The 24268-nt window shown below is 43.8% G+C and overlaps 1 protein-coding gene across 2 annotated transcripts in view; it reads left to right on the top strand.

Annotated features, from left to right (window-relative positions):
* Window positions 1-23095, top strand: part of CHN1 (chimerin 1) — an 80033-nt gene extending 56938 nt beyond the window's left edge. For both annotated transcript variants that reach the window (XM_031599442.2, XM_090144071.1), the window contains exons 8-13: window positions 8511-8595; window positions 17737-17910; window positions 18628-18705; window positions 19804-19941; window positions 20907-21012; window positions 22186-23095. In XM_031599442.2, the coding sequence (XP_031455302.1) occupies window positions 8511-8595; window positions 17737-17910; window positions 18628-18705; window positions 19804-19941; window positions 20907-21012; window positions 22186-22357 (753 nt within the window). In that variant the 3' untranslated portion in view covers window positions 22358-23095. The remainder of the gene's footprint in view (window positions 1-8510; window positions 8596-17736; window positions 17911-18627; window positions 18706-19803; window positions 19942-20906; window positions 21013-22185) is intronic.
* Window positions 23096-24268: the final 1173 nt, after the last annotated feature.

Here is a 24268-nt window from a genome sequence, read left to right as displayed (position 1 = left end):
TGAAAAGTCATTTAGATCTGATTAGGGGATTAAACAGATCTCAGTTTGTCGCTGATAAATAGCTTTGGAGGTAAGAAGCATGTTCTGCTGCATCTGGACGAAGCAGATGGTCTGTGTTTCCCTTCACATTAATGAACTGAGCACGACGAGAGGAGCGTGGCTTACATAGGGCTGCTGGAGCTGCTGACATGGGCAACTACCTTGTGGTGTACCCAAATCTGCCTGGCCTTCTATGTCACTTCTCACTATTGTGCTGATTTTAAAAAGTAAACAAGAAATGCCTTATGCTCTTTATTAAGATGTGTCAATGCAGCCTGTGCATGTTTTGTGTCTGCTTGTATTAAGTGTCCGGTAAAGATTCAGTACCTCAACCTTTGGCAGTCAGGTAATGTGCAGTCCTGGTTTGTAAGGCTGAGTGAACTGATGTCATCCTGAATTCCTGCAGCAGTCAGTATGAACTTACAGGCAGGACATGAAGCCCATATTGTCGTTTTGATGAATTTTTACCCTATATAACTTTTGCTTTTATCAACTTCAGGAGAAGGGGAAACCATTAATGTCACATAGGTGTCTGATGATTTAATTAATTATGAATCTTTTAATTATCTCAGATTCTTGATTTTCATTCCCATCACACATGTGTGCATATGTGAATGTGCACATATGTGCATGTATGCATACTTACCTCCAGGCTGTCGGATTTTATCTACTTCCTTCTGGCTTTTCATTTCAGATGATGATAAAAATTGGAAGCTGTGGACGATCAGGATGTTTTGTTGGACTTCTTCACTGAAGCACAAATTTGAAAACAAAATGCTATGTAAAAACAGCATTTAATATGAGCTCTTGGCATGGACTAACCCTGCTGCCTGTCAGTTAAATGCAGAGCTTTTTTTTTTTTTTTCCCAGCAAGACCCTGAGTTGTCCTAGAGATCTAAGGCATCTTGCAACTTTCATTTGTTCCTTAGAGTCTTAAGGTGGTTCCTGCAGATGCCAATAGGCAGTGGTTTCCCATGTACCACAGCTTATGTAGGGTAATATGTATTTAGTTTTGCAAACATCTCTGTTCCTTAGCTGCTTTTCTTTAACAGTCTGAAACACAGCTGTTTTGAAAATAACCTGATAATTTGATTTTCATTCATTTGGGTTTAGTTGTTGTGTGTTTTTTTTTTTTGTTTGTTTTTTTACCCTGAAGCTGTTTCTGATGGTTGTGTAACTGTGAGTTCTCCAGCTCTTGTTCTGAAACAGACTGCATGTCTGATCCAAGGTCATAGGTACAGCACAAGCTTCCTTTGCAGGTTGCTTTCTTCGTAGTAGTTGTGCTGTAGTTCCTTTACAACCTGTACAGCAGGTTGAAGAATTTAACTTTAACAGCAGCTGGTTTCTCAGGTCAGTGAGATGCTTGCACAGGTAACTTCGCTATAGTAGAGCAGAACAAAATGCGCTCACCTGGAGGGGTGTGCTGCTAAGTGTGGCTCCTCTCCTTTCTGTAAGAAATAACTGCAAACCCTTCAGCATGGTTAAGTGATAGATTTCAAATGAATGGCTTGTGTGCTTCTTTGCTTTATTGTTCTTCACATCTGTCCAAATCTTCTAAAGACATCACCATTTATAATGCCTCAGTAAGTACCCTAGGTTGCCTGTCGAACAGAAAACGTGCCACCCATGTAGGAAGGAAGGAAACATCAGCCCAAAAATCCTTTCTGGGCTTCTCCTTGGTGGTAGACATTTGAAATAAGAAGCAAAATGAAGGTGTAAGTCTTGGCTGACCAGAAACATCTGATGTCCTCAGGGCCCTGCAGCAAGAAGGACTCTGCTCTGCACTCCTGCAGCCCACGTTCTCTTGGCAGTGTGGGCACAAGGCAGTACAAGACCTGACCCTTTGCCCAGCTGCTGCTTGGATCAGTCATGTTGATCAATCAAAGAAATGACAAACTCTTAGAGATCCTCTTACACTGGAGGTGCTGTGGCATTTCAGTGGAGGGAGGAAGAATGGAGAATGGTTATTGCACAGCAGTTAGTGCTGGTTTCATAGAGCAGAGGAGATGGCAGTCAGCACTCGGGAGCAGGTCTGGGGTTAGGGTGCTGTGCTCCCTTGGCCACCTGTGGGTATTTCTTCAGTCACATCTGGCTGTGATGGCACTTGCAGGAGTTTTGTAGCTGCTGATAGCTCCAGGCTCAGATGCTTCATGTTGTGCAGAAGCCAGAAGGCATCTGTACCCATCAGAGCCGGGCCGAGCTTTTCCATGCATCACGTTCCCTAGCGTGTTGTCTTAGTTCTTTTTTGCTCTTCATTGAAATATGTACGTCTCCAGAAGACTGTTTTTCACTATCTTTCTGTGCAGTATTGATACTGCCACGCTGTTCCTTAGTCACTATCTCACTAATGCCCGAGGCAGCACAGTCAAATTAATTACAATAAATAACACTTTGTAAGGCTGCCTGGTATAGATCAGTGAACATTCAGAACACAACTCCCTTTCAAACCAATGCTTCTTCCAGAGAGCAGAGGTGTTTTTCCACTGTTGCTTAAGCCACGCTGTTAGGTTAGTCTTGCTAGTTACAGTTGATCTCTCCTTGCTGAAGCAGCATCCTGAGGTTTCCCCTTTGGAAGGGAGGCAGAGCAGCCCATACGTGCATGAGAAGTGGGCTTGGTGCGGGCCAGTGCCTGCTGGAGGGACCTTGCCAATATGGAGGGACTCAAACGTTGCTTTAATAGACAGACTGCCGGTACTGACAAGAGTCATTTGTTTGAAACAAATACGCCAACCTGGCCCAGTTTTTACTCGTGTAATTGTATCTGTGCTAGGTGTTTGCTGGTGTAAAAAGCCATAACAAAGCGCTTTCATGCCAAATCACATTGTTCTAATGAGCTGCTCCTGAGAGCCGTGCCTAAACACTGGCAGCCAGCACGTGGAAAGTGCAGAAGAAATGCTGCAAGAAGACCTGAAACTGTACCAAACCTTTACTGCAGTGAGCAGAGCCATTTTTGTGTGACTTCTGACATGAACTCATTTCTATTTCTGATCTTCCAAAAAGTGGGGCAGGTGCCTATTTGGGGTGCGTTGGTCGGTCTCCACCGAAAGGAGAACGCTGCTTTTGATGAAGTTCAGCCCTGGCAATGAAAAGATTTTCAAAACATCTTTAAATGAGTCACTGTGCTCAAATGAATATTCAGAAGGAGAGCTGGGCACCGCTAGCACAGTCCCCAGGGAGAGCCTCTGCGCAGTACTCAGAGATAAGAAAGCCTCAGGAAATGGGAGGTTTCTTCTGGGCTCCTGGTACTCGGGGAAAACATGTTCAAAGGCAGTGGCAATATCTGGAGAGCAAAACTGGAGAAAATCCTCCACGAAACTTTGGAGAAGATCGTGTCAGTTCTGTGTAGCTGCTTCTGAAACTCATGCTGCGTTATATGGCAGTTCAAGCCAGAAAAGCTTTTAGGCATGGATGGATTTAGTTTTTTCCTCTTATGGTATTTATTTAATGTTTCTTTTTAACTTCTTTTTTTAAGGCTTGGCTTTTCTAAAGCAGATTCCCAGTACTGCATTATTATTTAACCCTCTCTGCTTTCTCAATGCTAATCTCTGAATTCAAGATCTGCCTCTGTTTTGGGTTGTGTTTTGTTTTTTTTTTTCTTTTTCTAAATCTGCATTTCAGCTCTAATTCCATCCCACCTTACTGGTAGCTTTCTAAGTCATTAGCTGTGGCTCTTGCGGGTCTCCCATATGTATGGCTATAGGAGCAAAGCAGCCCACGAGTGGCAAGGCTCAGAAACACTCAGCAGGGACTGGGCAGTCCAGGGGCAAGGAGTACTGCTTCTGTTCTCATCAATGCTTTTGCCTCTAAATTAAATGTAGCATCCATGTAAAATCACTTCTTTAGGGATCTGTTGAGGTTTTGTATTACATTTATGTCATTATGTGGAGCATACATGGCCTGTATGTATACATTCTATTTTATGTGTGAAGATTTTATTCAATTTTCACCTATGGTTTCTGAATCTTGTATATAGACACAGGTGTTAAGTTACTTAGGCCTGGAATGAAATGGATAGTGTTCTAGTCTCCAGATAGCAATTTTTAAAAAAATTTAAAAAAATCTGCTTTTCCATTCTGAAAGAAAGGTGATCGGCTTCATTGCATTTACAAGGCAAAAAGCGCACAACCTGCTATTCTCTCTGCCATTTGTTGTCTCTCTTAGAGCAGAACCTAACCCCATTTTCCAGTTGTTCTCATTTCTGCTGACATGATCTGCACAAACCAGGAAGTCAACACAACATGACAGCGCTTCAGGCTCCGGGTGAGCGAGGACTGGGAGGAAGGGCTGCCTGCTCAGCGTTCATGTCTGTGCCCGCTGCCCATTGCCATGCTATTTATACTTGATGCTCTGAATCACGACCCCTTTCTCTGGAGCTGCTGGATGAAGTCGTTGGCTCCGTGTGTGTAGCACCACAGCTGGGTTAAGCAGTCTTTGGTGGTTTGTTGCAATACTCTCATTACGCTCATTTCTGCAATACCTTCATGTGATAGTGAATTCTCTTACAGCTGCGCTCTGCCATGCTGTTGTCATGGCAGTCTTCTTGTTTCTGAGATTACTCAGCAGCAGCGTTTGCCTCGCAGTGGGAAAGTTGTGTTCTGTAATATTTGGCATGCTTGAGACCCTTGTTTTAGAGGGCCTGCCTATTGTTAATATATGCAAACGTTGAGTTGAAGCATTGGCCAAACCAGTAGTTGAAGCAGTATGTTTTCTCACCGATCTCTCTTCTATGCCCTTCACGTCCAGGCATCCTCTGTCTGTACCTGGGGTACAGAGGGCTTGTCTACTGGGTGCCAGCGTGGGTACACCCAGTGTCTGATGAAATCAGCTGTGACTGAGGAGACAGACATTAATAATACAAGCTGAGTTATCGTTTTAATTGAGACTTACAGTGTCTCCTGTATCCAATTAAAAGCTTGGTGGAGTCCCAGCAGACAGAATTCAGTTGATGGAATTGGAAATCAACGAGGTCCACTGAGCTGACAGGCTTCATCAGCAGCATCCCATGATCCTTAGGCGTTTATCTGAAAGACACTGCTACATCCAGCACAACTGCACCTTGGGAGCACCATGCACTGCAGGTACCTGATGTGTGCCATCACTCAGCTCCCAGCCAGCTTGGTCTCCTCCCCAAGCACCAGCAGGACTGTCCAAAGCAGAGAGCTCTGGAAGAAAGCAAAGCTGCAGTACTTTTTCCATTCTTTCTCTAGTCAATATATTTCATTCCAGTGCAGGTGATGTAGCCGGACTTTTCCAAATCCCATTCTTCTTGCCAGCAGCTCAGCATGGAGGGCTATGGAAGAGGCTACGCTGCTCTATATGGAGCATGGGTCCTGATGGAGCTGCTGTCCAGGGAGACCATGGCAGCCTGTAACAGAGACGACTTTGTTGTATGCTGTCAGAGAGACTATTTTCTGAGTTCAGTGTTTATTTTATGTATATGTAATTTGTCAGATCCAGCCTTGCTTTCTGCCTTGCTAAAGCTGCACAGATCCATCATGTTCTTGCACGTCACATTTCCAAAGCACTTTGCTGATATTCTCTCACTATCTTGACAAGTTATATAATGCAAGTCCCCCAGTTTTGAATGCTAATTATCCGCTGGCTCATTCCTGGTTTTCAGACAACAGCCAAAGAACTGCCCAATAAAAGCAAAAAGCATAAGAAGTAAGTGGGTTTGTGCAATACATAGGTAACTACAGCAGTGACTTTTGTAGAGCCCGAGAATTATCAGAGATCTGCTTGAGGAGCTCCCAGCTTGCGGTATAGGCTGTTGTCAGTCATCAGATCATTTTTTTATTTGCTTAAGTTTGCCTCTTTTTATAAGCAATATTTTAATTAAATAATTTTAATTAATTAAAAAAAAAATAAATGGTATTCTGTAACATACACATTCACTAATCACCAGCTCCAAAAAAGCACTCTCCTCCTCCATAAGATCATAGTCCTTTTTATTATACCTTGCTGCTGTTGTGGGAGAGTTCAAAATAGAAATGCCAATGTGAGATTCCCCTGTTATCCTTAGACTTGCAGAGCAGCCTAATAATTGGATTTTATCTTAGTTTATAAGTAGGTATTTTTCTTTAAAATGATCTAGAATTAGATCGATCTTTTAAACTCACACTTGAAATCTTGTGGAAAGAGGGAGAGAAAAGGATTTTGGGGACAGGAGTGAGAATGAAAGATTTGGGTGATACAAAGCCCAAGTTGATAGTTTTGTACTCTCACATTTTATAAGATGTCTGCATATGGCACGTGCTCTTTTTATAAGGGGAAAGACACACCTTGTAATTTAAGTCAGGATCTCTGGAATTCTGCTGAGTGTGTTGTCAGAAAACTTTCTGGAAAGGCATGATTTAGTTTTGAAATAAGCAAGTAACTTGACAGGTTTTTAGAATGGGGAATTGAATGTGAAAATCAGAATGCTGTATTAAAGGGTCATGCAATAGACTCAATATTGTTTGCAGGTGCTGGCCCTCCCGCTAGCAGTGGGATGCAAATGTTCCCCTCTAGCATGCTGCCTGGCCCTGCTCTGCAGTGTGAAGCAGTCAGAGGGCTGTTCTGGCCTCAGAAGACCACTTCTTGATGTTTTCTGGCATGTTTTACTGCCTCTGATTTCATTTCCAGCGGTCTGCGCATTCAGCCTGTGCAGGGCTGGACCTCCAGTTCCACTCTGTGGCAATGGGATGTGAACATTCTGGCACCACTGAGCTCTGTGCAAAGGCAGTAGTGCTTCCAGACCCCAAAAGAGGCGTCAGGGCTGGTCCTGCAGGGTCACCAGGGGTGGAAGGGCATCGTAGGCCAGAGGGACCCTAATTAATATTGCCTGGGAACCTCCCCTGGCATGTCTGAGAAAGGTCAAGGCAAGAGAAAGCATGACAGAAAATAGAAAAACCCACCTGTAGCTTTTAATTTGTTTTAATTTTGCATTCAGAATAATGAATAAGGAAGTAATTTGAATGGGACAGGGTAAAGCTAAGCAGGCTTGGGACGAATGTTCACCTGAGAAGGTAATTTTCTAAGGAAATGTTACAACAAGGCATTGCAGTGTTTGGATGGAGCCTGGCTGCATGGGACGAGAACAGTGATCCCAAGACAATGATCCTGAAGGGCAGAGACCGGTCTCCATCCAAACTCATGAAGGGAAGGATGGTACACTGTGCTGGTAGGAAAGAGGGAGCAGGGGAGCCTGTCTTGTCCCTTTTGTTTGGAGTTGCTCTGGGTCACAGCAGCCACCGTCACAGGGACAGGCAGCCTGAGTCCAGCCCTTACTGGTGACTGCAACACAGATTTTGTTTCCTGCAGAAGTTGTGTTAGTCCCGCAGGCATTAAAGCACAGCATTTTGCTTGAGGAGATTAGAATGTGCTTATTCTGAGAAGGGAAGGTTGCCAAAGACCTGTAGAAAAACAGGGGGCTGAGGAAGAAAGCCAAGAGGATGTGGGTAGTGCAGGTGTCTCACGGAGACGAAGGTGTGAAAAATCTCTTTGTGTGGAGAGGGAACAAGAAAATAGAGATTGCAGCTGCTGACAATCTTCTCATCATTTGCTTCACGGGAGTCAGCTGGAGCTGTGAGAAGGGAACAGTTGCACCTCCAGAGTTGGTGGTGACACTGCCGTGCTGGAGCTGCTGGGCTGGGGGCACCCAGCTCCCCGCACTGCTTCTAGAGATGCTCAGGGCAAATTTCATTACTTTATGATTACCAATTTCTTGCACACTGGATAAGGAAGCAGCGGTTATCTCTGCAAAGAGTCCCGTGGTCTCCTACAGCAGGCACTATATCAGAATAAAACCCAAAGCAGTTTGTGGTGTCTGCAGGATTTGCAGCTCACGCGTGAGCCAGGATTGAAAGCATCGTTGGCTTTTTCTTCTCTAGCTTTGAATTTCTTCCTGGGTCAGCAGGTTCTTGTTTTCACTTAGTAGACTCATTTAGATTTCCAATATGTGGCGTTACTCTGGAGAGAATTAATTTCCTTTCGGACATGTTCTGAACTGGAAAGCCCTCGGGGTGTGTCTGGGGTGTCTGTGGTGCACTGGTGCTTTGCCAGGCAGGACACTTTCCACCCGGGGCTGCTCCAGCACTCATCACCCTGTGCATCCCTTGTGGAGGCGCATCCCTTGTGGAGGTGCGCTCTGTGCCATTCTGCATGGGCCAAGAGGTGCCAGCAGATGGGATAGGAGCACCATCGTTGTTCATCCTAAAACAACGCAGAGTGAGAGCAGACCCCAACCCCAGTCATGCTGCTCCAGGTGGTGCAGGATGGGCAGCACCTTCCCACAGCACTGGAGGCCCTTTGGCTGTTCAGTAGTTCGAATGTTTCTTTCTTCCTCTCCTGCAATGGTAAAGAGAAACTTCTAGTGAATGCATGCAGTGCCTTCTAAGAAGAGTTCTGGCTTGTTGAGATGCTTTGCTTTTGATGTCTGTGAAACAGTTGAGTTATTCTCTGTAATTTTCCTTTCTGCTGCTGTCTTCCAGGTGCACACGTTCAGGGGCCCGCACTGGTGTGAGTACTGCGCCAACTTTATGTGGGGCCTCATTGCTCAGGGAGTCAAGTGTGCAGGTAATGCTCATTCCCTCTTCTTTACTTGAGTCACCCCGATTGCTGTCACTGTTGTATTTGCAGCACGTTTCACCATACACCCATGCAGCAAGGGTGTGATCTGACCCCTGCTGAGGGTTTCAGGTCCCCATGTTGGTAACAGCAGAGCACCTCGTAAGTGCGTGTCGGGGAAATGGCAGAATGGGGGGAGAAAATAGGTAGATGTGTTCTTTACCTTATCTGCTTTACAATGTGTTGCACTTACTGATAGGTGTCAGAGCTTCATCGAGAATCTTTGTATGCAGAGTGGGCAAGCAGCGAATTTCACATTGCAGTTGTGAAATGAACATTTGGATTCGTTTTCTGTCTAGTCAGTGGACTCCCAGAGTGCCCTAAGTCATGTCCTGGGCCTGCAAACTTAATGCAGTAGTAAGAAAGAGGAGGATGAATAAGGGAGGCGAGCAGAAACGTTGCGTAAGCGTTCAGGTGCTAATATAAATGTGTTACACACGTGCCTGTCACTGCAGGCATTTCTGGGGCCAAGCCTCAGAAATAAGTAAGTAAAACAATTTAGCAGTTTTATAGATGTGGTTCTTCTGGAAAGAAAGAACACTCAGCTTTTTTCAAAGGCAAAAAAGGATTGAAGTGATCAGAATAGTTTACTGAATTTAAAAGTATCTTATGACATTCTAGCAGCCACGTTTTTATATAAGTGGTGCAAAGAAATGTTGATGTATAAAGACCTGCATATGTTGCCCTGGAAACTGAATTTTCAAGCTAATTTAAGATATCTGCTTTTCTAAAGCTTTCTGAAATCTTGTCTCAAGCAAATAACGGAGATCTTTTTTAAAGAACTCCCAAATAAAATAAAAATTAATTAATGGACAAACAGAATTGAGATCTTTAAAATCTTTCCCCCAGTACTATTTGAACCACAGTAGTCTGCCATTGTCAGCGGATCTGCACTGTCTGGTAAACAGTGTTGATTTAAGAAGTGGTGAGGCAAAAATGTTTTTTTTTTCTTGGTATTCCCCCCCTACTGAGTATTTATTTGCAGCCGCCTCATCCACTGTTGCGCTAAGACTCTCACTACTTTTCACTGCTTTTAATGTTGCACAGGATGTATGAACTGTGCTAGAACAGAAAGAAAAAAACCGTGGTTTTGTTCTTGAGTCGTTTTCTGAATAAGGCGTTTATTTTTTGCCCTCACGTGAGCCTGTCAGTGTGCCATCTTCCTTTCGCACCTAAGGTAGAGTGCAAAGTTTTGGTTTGTGAGCTGAAGGCTCACAATGCTCCATGGCAGCGTGAAATTAATATACTGTTGTTATAATTAAATCTGAAGTGTTTGTGATCCTTTTTTAAATCTAACTACGAAGGAGCTGATTCTCTGGTTTTACACAGATTTCTCTAAAAACTTCTGAGGAGCAGTTTTCTTCCCTCCTTATGGGGATGGTAATGAGTACTGCCTGCCTTTTTTCCTCCTTGACAGTCTAGAGGAACATATGTGTATTAGATGACTTCATAGTTTCAGAAACTATAATTAGGGCTTTCTGTCTTGTGTAAGATTTCATGTTGGTGTTGGTAGCTTCCAGCACCTTCGATGACCTTTTCCATAGTTTAAAATCTCACACTGCACAGCCACGCTCGCTGGCTGGGGTGGCTGTTGTGGGAGAGGTGGTTCCGGTACTGCTCAGCCAGCCCTACAGCCACTGATGGGCAAACACCTTTTGAGCAGAGGCTGAGTCTCCTGTGTGGAGATGCCTTTGAATTCCCACTCGAATGGCTTGGAGAGCCACCACTGCTACCATAGCTCAGGCAGGAGTGCCACTGCTTTGGCAGAGTGTGCGTGAGTATCAGTTTAAAAAACAAACCAAAAAAAAGTAATTGTTTTGCTTCTGAACTGAGCCGTTTTAATGTGGAAACAACGAGGCACAGACATGGGGAGCTATACAAGGCCATTGCTTTCCAGAGTAGGTTCATGCTTCAAAGAAAAACTATGGCTTATAACAGGAGGCAGCCCACTTGCATTCAGATGGGTTTCGATGCCACTCCGGGGAAATCCACAAAATTGTTTTGTGGTGTATGTAATCATTTTATTGAAAATACCTATGAGCAAAGCACTGATCATACGTAATTTTATATTTTTTAAGCATTTGCTTTTTATAGCAGACAGTTGCACATCTCAAGAGGAATCTGTTGGCTGTACAGAAGTGATAAGCTTGACAAATATAAAGGGATTACTGCATGGGCTACACTCAACCATTCCTGCACAAAAACATGCTGCAGTAGGCATGTGGGACAGTCCAAGACCCGACAACAGAGATAAATGTCATCCATTTGAGAACAGAAGAGGAGGAGCTGGAGGAAAAAGTGGAGCTTATTTGTAATGGCTGATGGATTAGCTTTTGTTATGCAAACAGGCCTATCCTTTGACAAATAATAAACCAGAACCAAACACTCGCAACTGTACACGTGCCATAGCAACCAGTGAGGATGCCTTAGCAACCTGAACTGCCCTGGTTCATGCTTTGTTGCAGACCAGCTGACTGAACGTGTCCTCCTCAGTCAAAATACAACCTTGAGTGCATTCTGTGCCTTTTCAGGCACTGCTTGGTATGCTTAGCCTTTGGGAGGTGGCTCTCCGTGGCTCGTCCAAGGCCACATTTTATTGCAGATGGAGGACGTGTTTTCCCTTCCAGAAAGATCAGAGGTAACAGTAGCCACCATCCCTGCCACCTGAGCTGTGGTTGTCAGCTGAAGTAAGGTGCTGGATCCTGTCTCGACTATGATGGTTTTGGGATTAATGCATGTGACGAAACACAGCAAGATTTTATGTTCCAAAATTAAGAGTCAGGGTCATGTCCAGGTTTTGGATCCTGTAGAAAATGAATTGCACTTAGTCTGACTTCTGCTGCAAATATATCCTGAGCAAAAGGGGAATAATTTCTTTTTCCTTCAACCTTATTCTCTGAAATGTTATCTTTTATTTCCTCAGCTTCTTGAAAGAAAGTTTTGCTTGTTTAGAGTGAATCCTTACCACAGGCATCTACCCTACTGTCTCAGAGGGTCATGATTTCAATTTTTGCATCCTAGCCATAGGCCCTTAAAATTCTATTGAGCTGAAGGCTCATCTGTATGCAAAGAGTCTGTGTTTTCTGATGACACGCTCCATCTCCAGCATGCTTTCCTCTGGGCTTTTGCCTTAAGTAGAAATAACTGAAGAAGTGTTTGAAATTATAATGCCAGCAGCTTGTGTAAACATTGGAGCTCAGCAGAAGCTAATGAAGACTTAAGAGTATCTTCAGCTCCAAATTCAATACAGAAACTTTAAAAATGTGTTCTTAATTATATTTCTCCTTTGTAAGTCTCCTTGTGCTTACTGTGCTCATCCCATTGCCCAGAATGGGTTCAAAAGAGAACCTGGAACAATATCCAAAGAAAATTTTTAGATAAGCATTAGGGAGTTTATTTTGTGAGCGGTATAAACATGTCAGACCCAGAAATATTTATGGAGACTGGTGTGTTATCAGAACCTAGAGAAAGGCATTACTGCTGCATTGGTGTACTTCCAAGCAGACTTGTCAAGGGCTGCATGTGTACTGTCCCTTCCATAGGCCATCAGAAGTGTTCGAGGCACTGTGTAATCAGCTCCTTCCTCCATACCCTTTTGTGTATTGTTCTTAAGTGATTTAATCAGCAGGTTTTTTTAAAACAGGCTGCTGTAAGATCATTAATTAGCTAGGCTTTCTCTGGGCAGTCTTAGCCTGCTGCCCATGGAGCAGCTACCTGTCTTCTGTTTTCCTTGGAGTAGGTGACCTTTTTCTGAAGAACTGGTTGAAGTAAACTTGCAACTGGACCATCATTGCAGGGACAAGCAGCTGATGCTGGCTGGAGCATTTGTTTTGTCTTGCTGCTAAATCCCTTTTTTGTCGCACTGGTGTGTGGAGATGAAGGAGACCCCAAAGAAGGCTGCCTGTCCTCAGGCAGCAGTTGTGCAGGCACAGTGCTCATGTTTTTTGTGGCTAGAAAAGCAGTTGATACACTTGTAAGTCAACAAATGGGAAGGTGGGGAAGCTGTCCTGTTATGCCCATCATATTGCCCACCCTCAGGGTAGCTGGCATGCCTTAGGCATGATAAACTCCCATTCTGCCCACACTTGTTCCTTAAAAGCACATCCAGAGTTGAGATGTGCAGCCAGGTTCTGCTGGGTTCCTTGATTGTACAGAGGCCAAAACCAGAACAAGAGCAAAGCAGAGCTGCAAGAGGTAGAGTTCAGGGCCAGGGGCTGTGGGAAGGGGGCTCTTTGGCATATGAGGCTCAGCCCACCTCATGCAGGTGGTGATGCTGTCGGAGGAGATGCACGGGATCTGGTGGTGTTCCTTTGAGGAATGAGCTGTAACGTTTTGAAATGCTAATCAGGCAGTGGAGCCTAGCCTCAGAGCCGTTCCCATGGGGAAGCTGTTCCTATGGGGAAGCTGAAACTGTATGTCCTAAAAACAGCTTTATCTCCAAGCCCACGCAGACCCGGGAGCCTCGAGCAAGCCAGCAGTCCAGCAGGGAAGCTGTTGAAGAGGTAGGCAGGTGTCGTGGCCCACAGCCAGGGAAGTTTCTGACCAAATTGCCTGTGATCTTTCAAAACTTCCATAAAAATCCAACCTCCTCCACCAAATGTATTCTCTAGAAAGAACATCTCACCTCTGTTTTGTGATCAGTTTTTGCAGCACAGGCATACGTGTTCTTTTGATTGGGGCGAGGGGAGATTGGCTTAGTTCGAGAGGCTTATTTTCTTATTCTATTTCATAAACCCAGATTTTTTCTGTAGTATCAGGAAAATGTGTTGCCAAGTAACCAGCTGTCCTCCAGAAATTGCTTCCTAAAGAATAATGTACCTTATCGTGCACCATATAGTGGTATGACTGCTAGCAAGTTTCAGGGATCCAACGTGCATGTCTGAAAGCAATTTTGCAGCAACAATTTTGCTTCGGGCTCTGGTGGGATAAAGGCTGTCCCAGATGTGTTTTGCACGTTGACAAATGGCACGTGTGAGGCAGGGCAGCACAGCGGGCAGGTTGTCTGCTGGTTGAGACAGCCCTGCTGTGGAGGGCAGACCCTCGTAGCACAGTCCTGTGCCATGTGCCCTGTGCTTGGCAGCATGAAGTGCAGCTCGTAGTGCCTCTGGGGCTCTTACATGCTCATTCACACACACTGGGTCTGAGGGAATAGAAAACATTGCTTTCCTTACTTCAGAAAAAGAGCATTAAATTATTAAAGAAAAGCTTCTAGCTCATGACTGATTGATGAGAGCAAATTCCTTTCCAGCCTTTTCACCCTTGCAAGAGTAATGACACCAATGATTTGTGCATGAGTAGAACCCATCACCTGCACTCAGGTAGCTTCCTGCAGCTGGTGGCACGGCCACAGCCATCGGGCACTGCAGTGAGTGGTCCTGCACAAGGCATCGTGCTGTGCCACTGCTCCCATCCCTACTGCCCACCTCTAGTGAATCTTGCAGGCTTTTTGCAGGTAAGATACGTCTACCTTTGGGTTCGTAAAGCTTCTTGTCAGAGTGACCAAATGCGTGTATTTTTCTTTGAGATAATTCAAAAATCTAATTAGAATGATGTATTGTAGTGTATGATATAATTCCAGAGGAGCATGATCAGCAACCATGTTACCCACTATATCAAACCAAAGGAAATCTAAAACTGACTAAAATCGAATCAGCCCAATAACAAAAAGTGACAGCTCAGTATATTTTAGTCTCTGCAAATATGTGTGATGTGTGCTCATGGGGCGATATTACAGCACGTATATCTTTTGGTTGTGCTCATGCGTTAATATGAACACCTTGTTTGTCCTTTCAGCCCAGTGGACTTACATCAGTATAAGCTGTTTCTTAAACATTACAAAACCTTTTTCTGGGCATCATGGGAAAGTATTGTCAGGCTGGTTTTAGATTTAATAGCTCTCACAGAAGCAGTGTCACAGCCCACCTGAGCTCCTGGATCAATATGCTATTAAAGTCAGGGTAGCTTATCACTGACTTGTGAAGCCGACTCTTTTTTTTCCTAAGTTTCCATACTTCCTATGTGCTCTTGAATTTATGACAGCTTTTTTTTTGTTGCATTCTGTATATTTGAAAGGTGGCCACAGTTTGCTAGCAGTATAAAAAGGAATGGCACGCATGACTGATGGTTTGGGTCAGGAGAAATGATCTCTGTAGAGGTGGAACTCTGATTAACTGAAGTCAGTGGAATTTTCCCTGTTGACCTGGCAGGGGTCGTGAGTGCATATTTTAAATCTGTCCTTTCATTAAAGGATTTATTGGCAGATATTATGCTTATGGGGGGTTTTCTTTCTCTCCTCTCCAATTCTTGCTCCTGGTCAGTGGGTAGGCACTGATGAACTTTCTAAGAAACAGATAAGGTTCTCTGTTATTTTGCAGTAGATCAGGAGTAAAGCTGCTAATGCCAACTTAACTACTCTGGGTTTATTTTTATATAAATAGAAGTAAATAGACCTTAAGAGTGAAATCAGTAGAATCTTGGTGATTCTCAACAAACCCAGCCAGATGATGCAGATACATTCAGACAAGGCAGGCACACCTGCAGAAGGGCACAGATATAATCAGGTCTAGGCTTTCCCGTTTCTTTCTAGCTAATTCTTAAATAACGGGTTTCAGAGCCTTGATGAAGCATCTGCAATGAGAACAGAGGGCAGATGTATTTAATAATACGCAATTTGCAGTGTAACTGCTGTCTTTTAGTACTAACAAGTAAGCTGGATATCATTAGAGCAGAAGGTTGGCATGTTGCACGCAGCTCTGTGGAGCGGAGGGTTGACCTTGTGGCCATGTGCTTTCTACCTTGTCTGAGTTAGTGAGACAGACAGACGGTCGTCCTTCAGTCGTGCATGACTCTGGCTGTCAGCTTGGTCAGAGACCAGTGACTGAGACATGACTGTTAGCTCAGGAGAGGGATCCACCTGATAGAAACCATAGCAGCAGAGTTTCAGCTCATCTGTTGTAACAAGTAGCATTTTTCTGTTGCAGATATACTGGAGTCTTTTACAATACAATATTGCTGTCAAGTGCTGAAGTGAGTGAGTCTCCTACATTCATATAAGAGCTAAAGAGCCTTGACTGTTAGAAAGGTACTGCACAGCCCAATGACGTTATTGAAAGCAGTGCTTGTGTTCTTTGTAAGCATTCAGTATCTGAAGTATTTCTGGGTTTAAACGTTTCTCAAGAGTGTTTGTAAGCCCTTAAGCAGTGGGTCAGTACATGAAATCCAATCAAGTGTAAAGGAAGAACAGAAGACAGAGAAGAAAAGTTGACTTTTTCTGTTGTAATTCTGGCATTAATGAGGTCAGATCCAAAGCCTGTTTGAGTCTGTGGGATTAGCAGTAACACAATTATTTTCAGAAGCGAGGTTTTCACATAGGAAGCATCTCTGTAAATTAGATATTTTAATGAAATAAAACTTTCTTGTATGTAAATATAATTAGGATGAGCTCAGTGAATGTGATAATTGCTTTAAGTCAAGTATAAGACGCTTGGAAGCATGTTTTTCTATTTTTATATATTTTAGTCTTAATTAGCCTTGGATTCCCAGAAACATAACTGTAAGCTATATTGCTGTTTATGTGAAGTGGCTAATTTGCACTCAGGAAATGACTAGTGAGTCCTCATGAGTAAGACAGAACCATTCCAGTCTTGTAGACTGTTTTGTAGAGCAGTTTTGACAGACATTGATAGCATTTCTGAGAAATATTTTCATATTCCGACCTTTTCACTCTGTTGGAGCAGGTGCTCCTTGCAGCAGCCTTAGGAATTCGTGTACGATCATGATATTTGCAATCATAAATACTATTTCTGCTGCAAATTTAGGGCTTCAAAACCAGAGAAATCAAGACTTAAGATTTCCTGTGGGATATCAGGATGTTTCCTTTCCATTTGTGCATTAAGGGCATTGCCCCTCATACTTTGGCTCCATGTTGTTTTGCCTCCACTGCTGATCCTTGCTCTGGAAGCAGAGTGGATGGTTCTGGCTTGCTAGCTCTACTCAGAATTTTGTTTTCTCCTTGTTGAAAGTGGAGCCATTGCTCGCCCTGACAGCACAGCATTCAAACCCTGTTCCAAGAGGTGAGGAACTTCTCTGCATTCCCACAAACAGTCACCAAATGTCTATGCCAGAGAAAGCCAGAGCATCCCCTTTCCATTTCAGAGCTGAAGCACTGAGGATTACACTGCAGGATTTGGATCACATGTTTCCAAAGAGTTCGGGCTCCCTATTTATAGTCCTGAGGGACCTGATTTGTCAGAGCTCCATTGAAATGGAGTGTTGGTGGTATTTAAAGCCCTGGCAGAGCCGCCCTCACCGCACTGGCCGATGTGCTCCGAGGTTCTTTGCAGTAATGTGAATAAACTGCTGGCAGAATCCAAGAGGAGTCTCTGCAGAAAGCTGTTGATGCTTCAGGTTTCCACATCCCTTCATTCCACTGCTGTGGAAGCACAGGGAGCTGGGCCCAGCAGCAGATGTGCACGGAGATGTGGGCAGGGCTGGGGGCTCACTGAATGCCGGCTGCGGCTCGCTTTTGGCCCTCACTGCACCGTGCCACGCTTCTTGCTGGCTGCTGCTCCCTCCCAAATGCCTGCAAGTCTCCATTGCAGAGCTGAAGAACCAGCACTGAACTCAGGGCGCTGGCTGCTGGCTGGGCACCGCTGATGGCAGAGGTAGTGGCCTGTGCTTAGCTGAAAAGGGGCTATGCTATATAATCAGTGTTGGTGTTGGTTTCCTGTATGATTGTGGTTTCTTCCCAAATCCTGGTTAGTATGTTCTGTGTGGTTTTGAACAGAACAAACATTTTTCCATGATCTGATTTCAACTGAGTTTCCTTTTGCTGTAGAGCAATTTGTTTATGCTTAAAAATAAAGGAATGAATGAACAAATGAATAAGTAAATGGAATATCCTCCCAAAGTCACTTTTTAAATGAATGAAACTGTTCTGGTGACTGCCAGCACGGTTGCGCACCCAGCCTGTGGCTCTGCAGAAGCTGCAGCTGCAGGATCAGGTCAGGATCCTTGCGTGCTTGGCAGCCCTGGCCTCAGGATCCATCTTCACCAAATACCAGCCTAATTGTCCTTTGATTTTTCCCTTAGATTGTGGTTTAAATGTGCACAAGCAGTGTTCCAAGATGGTCCCAAATGACTGCAAGCCAGACCTGAAGCACGTCAAAAAAGTGTACAGCTGTGACCTTACCACTCTAGTCAAAGCTCACTTCACAAAAAGACCCATGGTGGTAGACATGTGCATTAGGGAGATTGAATCCCGAGGTAAGGCATAGTTAATGGGCTCTTGTTGCTTTACTGATAATCCGTTTAGATTGATCTGGGTCATCTGGGTTTCTGCTGAACGTATGATTGCTCAAACCAGATTTGCACAAGACGTTTTATGACTGCCACTTACCCTACATTGTTAATGTTATACTTCACATTGTTTCATGGCTCGTACGCATTTATTATTTTATAGATTTTACTCAAATCTGCTTAATGGACAATTACTATTTGATTGTTAACTTGATTGTTACATATTGGCACGTGTCTTTCCAGTAATATTTTTATTAAACAATCAAGTGAATGTACCAGAATCAAAGCCAGTTAGTGAGGACGTGTTTCCTCTTGCTAGTTCCCATAGTCCACAGATATCCTTTTCTAGAATTAGAATATTTATTTTCACTCTGAAATGATGACGGTACATCTCATATGCTAATCTCGGTTATTTTTAAATCTGCTGTAATTGGCTTAATATGTTTCTTCAGCTCTGAAACCATTTGCATAAACATAAATTAGTGCTGATATAAGGAAGCAGATAATGCAAGGGTCAGAGTTAAAAGGGCAGGCTAAGATTTCATTCTGAAAGAAAAACCTGATCAGGCCATTAACTGCTCTGCTTTTCTTCCCTTAAATGGAGAACCTGGCGAAGAAAGGACTGGGTGGAAGGAAACTGTAAAATTCATACTGATTTTAATCTTGTTGAAATGTTCCCTGCAGGTCTTAATTCCGAAGGACTGTACAGAGTTTCAGGATTTAGTGATCTTATTGAAGATGTCAAAATGGCATTTGACAGAGGTATGTTCTTCCCTTGCGCTGCCTTATTAAATAGACACAGCCTTTCTGTGCAGCCCTCTCCTGCCTCACGCTCTGCTGTGTGAGCAGTTAGAGGGAGTGGGGGGCTGTGCTGACAGAAGGGCAGGGGGGTCAGAAAAGCATATCAGATTCTCTTCAGTCTTTATTACTGAATCTGCTCTTCTCCTTCCATCAGTATCTGTCCTTCAGTGACCACCTATATAAGAAATGATAAAGCTTTCTAAACCAGCGCCTTCGTTTGCAAGTAAAACTGCGCTCAGCAGGGTGGGGGAAGGACAACGCACGTGATGAAGTGCCTTAAGAAGGATGTGCAATTTAAATGCATCTTTCTGGATGAAAGCTCCAAAATAATAAGATAAATACAATCGTGCAAACAAAGTTTGAATTATTACACTCTAAAGGAAGTCAGTGAGGACAAACTCTTCTCTCTGACAGAAGGCAGTAGGACAATTAAAGGCTTTCCAGCTGCATTCCCTCTATCCCGGTAGAAATCAAGGCCAAAATCCATTCTGTAAACTCTCCCTCTTGCTTCAGTGGAGAGCTGGACCTATTCACACAGCATCCGCCTCCTCTGCAGCCTTAGCAGGGTGGGGATGTGCTGCAGAAGCCAAGTTTTGGATCCGTGTCCGCTGCGGTCAGGAGTAGGTAGTGTGCTGTAGCTAAATGGTGAACACATGTTTTTCTTATGAAACGGGGAGACTGTGGATAAAGATGGCTTCATCTGTTTTTCTTTTCTCAGACTCTCCCTACTTTCTCATGCAGTGCTGACAAACGTGTTGTTTGGCAGTGCAGTGTGTACAGGAATAACTCAACTTCCACACGTTTCTACAGCATAGTGCTCAAGGTGGCATTTTTTTTTATCATTTTAAGTGAAGAAATGATAAGTTTCTGTGTAAAAAGCCTCGGCTGTGAAATGATGAACTTCACAGCCCAGTAACAAGGTTTTGCTTATAAATCCAAAGGCTGCAGTTATGTCCAGTTTAATAATGTTTACTTAAGCAGGATACTGTTTTCCTTTTGAATGCTGTTTTACATCTGTTTATATTTCCAAGGTTTAATGTCTTTGCCTTCTTCATGCAGATGGGGAGAAGGCTGATATTTCTGTGAATATGTACGAAGATATCAATATTATCACTGGTGCACTTAAACTGTACTTCAGGGATTTGCCAATTCCACTCATCACGTATGATGCCTACCCAAAGTTCATAGAGTCCGCAAGTATGTATAATGCATTTTTCTCCTTTTCTTCTCCTTTCTGTGCATGACTTTCATGCTGGTTTAATGGCTGTCCCCGTGAAACTTCCTCTGCGTGCCCTATTTAGGAAGTATTGCAGGAGTAAATGTGTGCTGCACATTACAACACAATCGTGTAGTGTTACATGATTGTGGGCACAGTTGTCTTCCCCTTTTTTACCAGCGATGTTTCCTTTTCCTTACACATCATGGATTCCATCGCTTTGCATGTGCTGCGTGAGTTCCTAGTACATGACAGGGATATTTGAAATCTTTGTTTTTGTCTTGCTAGAAAGGAAGTGATTTATGAAAATGCTTAAAAATAAGAAGCCGTTTGTTTCTACAGGCTGATAAGCGTTCACCATAAGGCCACCATCAAGGCTAGTCTCACAGGTGATGAGTCTGCAAGCAGGGCAACAAGCCCAGCTGGAGCATCTCTGCCAAGCATCCCAGCTGCATGAGCCATCTCTGGCATTTAGCAGGCCCACCTGGAGAGGTGTGAGAGAGTTGTGGAAAGAAGGGAAGGGCCGGATGCTGGGCTTGCCACCGCCCTGGAGAAGGCTCTTTCCAAGCAGAACGGAGACAGCCAGAGAAGCTGATGGCAAGATTCCCAGTAGCTTCTGCTGTTCCAGGGCTGCACCTGTGGATTATTTGTGAAAAAAAACTAGTCCGGTCAGCAAGGTCTGCAGGGGGAATTCTTTTTAGTAGGCTGCATGGAATCCTTTAGTGGAGCACAATTTGGAGGGACTCTCTTTGTCCAAAACAATAACATCCTGACTGTGCTCTGAGCTTCGGATGAGCAAATCTTCCATGATGGAGGTTGGATAGGTCCTGTAAATGAATAGGCCAAGGGAGCCGTGAGGTCCTGCTCTCCTGCAGGCCACCATTCCTGTCCTGCCATGTGTGAGTTCTGGCTGTGCGTGTGGTGACCGTGAACATCTGTGTTTCAGAAACCACCGATCCAGATGAACAGCTGGAAATTCTCCACGAGGCGCTGAAACTGCTGCCACCTGCACACTGTGAAACACTGAGGTATCTCATGGCACATTTGAAGAGGTAAGTAGACTGTCTGCAACGCAAAGTCCACGTCAGGACCCCTAGGAAAGTGGGCAAGGCATGCCAAATTCTGTAAATTTGAAGTTGCCCCTGGAGGCTGGCTGTGGTGGAGAGTATTCACTGCTGCGCAATCTATCCCCCAAGCACCAGTTTTTACCCCCACTTAAAGGAGTCACAAAGTATTTAAAGGATGAAAGTCAAAAAAGGCTGCTGCTTTGAAGCAGGAAAGTCACCTGCCTGCCAAATTTGTGCTATTTTTAAGTTGCAGTGAATACTTATTTTTAAATAAATATTTTTTTAAGAAGTCTAAAAAATAGTTTTAAAAAAAGCCTTTAGTATCTCTGGAAGTAGTAAGCTACTGCCAGGGCAAGAAAGTAATACACGTTAGTGCTTATGGATTGGAGTCTTTTTCTGTGAAGTCTCATCTATCCTGATCATTTCTGACACACTAAAAAGGGGGTACATACTGGGCTTGAGCTGATATCCATTAGGCACAGAGTTACTTGGCCTGGTAAGATTTGCCAGCCCTCATGGCAGGTGCCACCTTCTCAAAACTAGGAACGTGGGTTCTGTGTGAGGTTCCTCCACAACCCTCAGGTGGAAGCTTAAATATTGCTCAAGAGAGACTGACAATTTGAGATCCAGTACAACAGCACAAGCCCTATATTCCCTTTCTTTAGGAATAAAAACAACTTGATTTTAAGCTCTTTTATTTTGATTTTATAGTTTTTGCACAAGAAGGAATACGTTGACTCTGCAGAGGACCTCAGGCAGAATTCAGCTACAGGGCTTCTGCCTGACTTGCCCATTTATTCATTTATTCCAGTGACATTTCAAGTGGAAGTTTAAGAACAGAGGCATGAACAAAAAAAAAAAAAAAAAAGACCCCATCTGAATGCTTGTGACACATGAAGATGATTTTTCCTTACCTCGCTTAGGAGTTACAGTTGCTGCTCCAGTTAGCAAGTTGACACTGCACATTGTATTCGTGGTATAGGTGAATGATGAAGTAGAAGGGTGACGAACTGCACTCATTTTTAAACTTGCACTTAATGCATCAGATCCAAAAAGCTGTTCCCAATTTCTCCTTCCTGGTGCTTTTTAAGGCTATGTGGTCATTATTTGCACAGGAAGCATCTCACAGTGAGTGACAAACTCTGTCCTTTCTTACAGAGTAACGCTCCATGAAAAGGAAAATCTCATGAGTGCAGAGAACCTGGGCATCGTCTTTGGACCAACTCTTATGAGAGCGCCAGAACTGGATGCGATGGCTGCATTGAATGACATCCGTTATCAGAGACTTGTGGTGGAGATGCTTATAAAAAATGAAGACATTTTATTTTGAATATTTTGGGGGTTTTGTAATAAAAAAAAAAAAGGAAGCAACAGTGTTCTATGGATGAAGGAATATTTTAAAGTAATTTACTGGCTCTTGTCGCTGAATTCCATATTTGCTAGAGCTTTCGATGTATTCAGGATAAAAATGAAGGAACTCTTTGTCATTTCTGTAGTGCCATTCAGCTGATGTTGAAAAAGGTTAACACATACTTTCCAGTACTAGTAATCCTGGGTGTTTATCATGTGAAAATAAAAAACGAGACGCCTACAGCTATTGCATGATCTGCTCCCTGTTCTCCCTGCTCTGGTGAGAATCATTCCATGAAGAAAACAGCGGACCTGGTGCGGCATCTTTGTTCTGGATAGTTTGTGGTTGTAATTCAGCATGTTTCTCAGTGTAAACCTGTTGTGAATTTGCTTTTATGTTCTATGTAATTGGTTTCTGATACTAAAAAGAAGGCCGACTTATGTGAAATGGAACCTCTGGCAGTTTATTGGCATTTCATATCGTTCTCTGCCACTGTTTTGGCTGATTTCTTCTTGGGTTTCTTTCAGGTTTTTTTCATCATACAGTAATTTGTTTTTAACAGAAACAAAATGTGTACTTTTTTAAGTAATCCTCCATGATGTTTATGGTGGTTGCAGTGAAATCTGCAATGCTGAGCAGTGTTCCTTTATTATTATTGCGATTTCAATTGTAATTTTGTATTTTTATCTGGCATGCATATATTAATTTATTAAATTTTGCCTTTAGAACTCTAATGTCAAGTATTTTCTTTGTACTTTGTGGGCATGTTTCAGAAATACTGTTTGTTTCATTCTTATCAATTATTCCTCCAAACAGCCTCTGAATTCAAAGCAGCAGGACAGAGCATTGCTGTTTCTGATGAGATCACTGCTCTAAATGCTTTGGAGCCTGGTGCTTTGCTAAGGTTCCCATGCGGTTCTCTTTATATTTTATTTGAAAATTTCTGTCTGCATTGGCTAGGATACTTCTCAGGAACACTTTAAAGTTCTTAAATAAACCAAGTGCCATCGAGTCATCTCCTACTTTATAGATTACATACACTGCTGTAATGGCCTGTACACAAATCAGCATTGTGGTTTGCCACTCTATACAGTTGTAGATGCCCTGACTAGACGTATACACCACTGAAGGTTGAATGCAAATACATCCCACAGCATGTGCTTCGCATTGAAGGTGCTGTGAAATGGCAGCTCCCAGGAAAATGGCAGAAGTCCCCGCTTGAAGGGCTGGCAGTAAAAGGGCAGGAGGAGGAAGAGATTAGTGTTTGGGGTACGTAGACAGGGACCCATGGGGAAGAAAGACATAATGAGATGCTAAAGCTAGGGTGCTTTGCTTGGGCACCTTCTATGCTACCTGCTCCAAATGAGAGCAGCCAGGTGAGGCTACTTGGAACTTCACCCAGCCCTCCCCTCAGGCAGCTAGGAGGAGGAGGAAGGAGTGCCTTAGGATTGCAACCAGCTGCTCTCTTCTGTGAGCAGTCAGGTGCCTCCCTGCATCACATACTTCCCTCCTGTGCCCAGGCAGAAAGGGAGGGGAGGGTAGGAAGCAGCTCTCCTGGAAGGAGGAAGATGGAGCTGGTGTGCACACAGATAAGTGCATAGGGTGTGCTGGTGGAGAGGTTTGACAGAGGCTCCTGCAGCGTTCTCTGTAGCTGGTGAGTTGAGCTGGGGGTTCCCACTGCTGTAGGATGTGCCTACAGCTAATACCCATGTGGCCATGTTGGAGCTGCCCCAGTGGCACTGAGCAAGGCAGAGAGTGCAGCAGTGAGCAGAGGGAGACCGTCCTGGGCCTTCTGATGGGGAAGGGGAAGCAGCGGTCAGGGGAGCTGAGTGGTGTCTGGGGGAAAGCAAATCTTTAAGATAAAGCAAAATAAAGTTAATTCTTATAGAG

Source organism: Phasianus colchicus, chromosome 7, assembly GCF_987193195.1.
Source record: "Phasianus colchicus chromosome 7, bPhaCol1.hap1.1, whole genome shotgun sequence".
NCBI classification, from domain to species: Eukaryota; Metazoa; Chordata; class Aves; order Galliformes; family Phasianidae; genus Phasianus; species Phasianus colchicus.
Note: the sequence above shows the minus strand (reverse complement) of the source record. Positions and strands in the feature narration are given on the sequence as shown.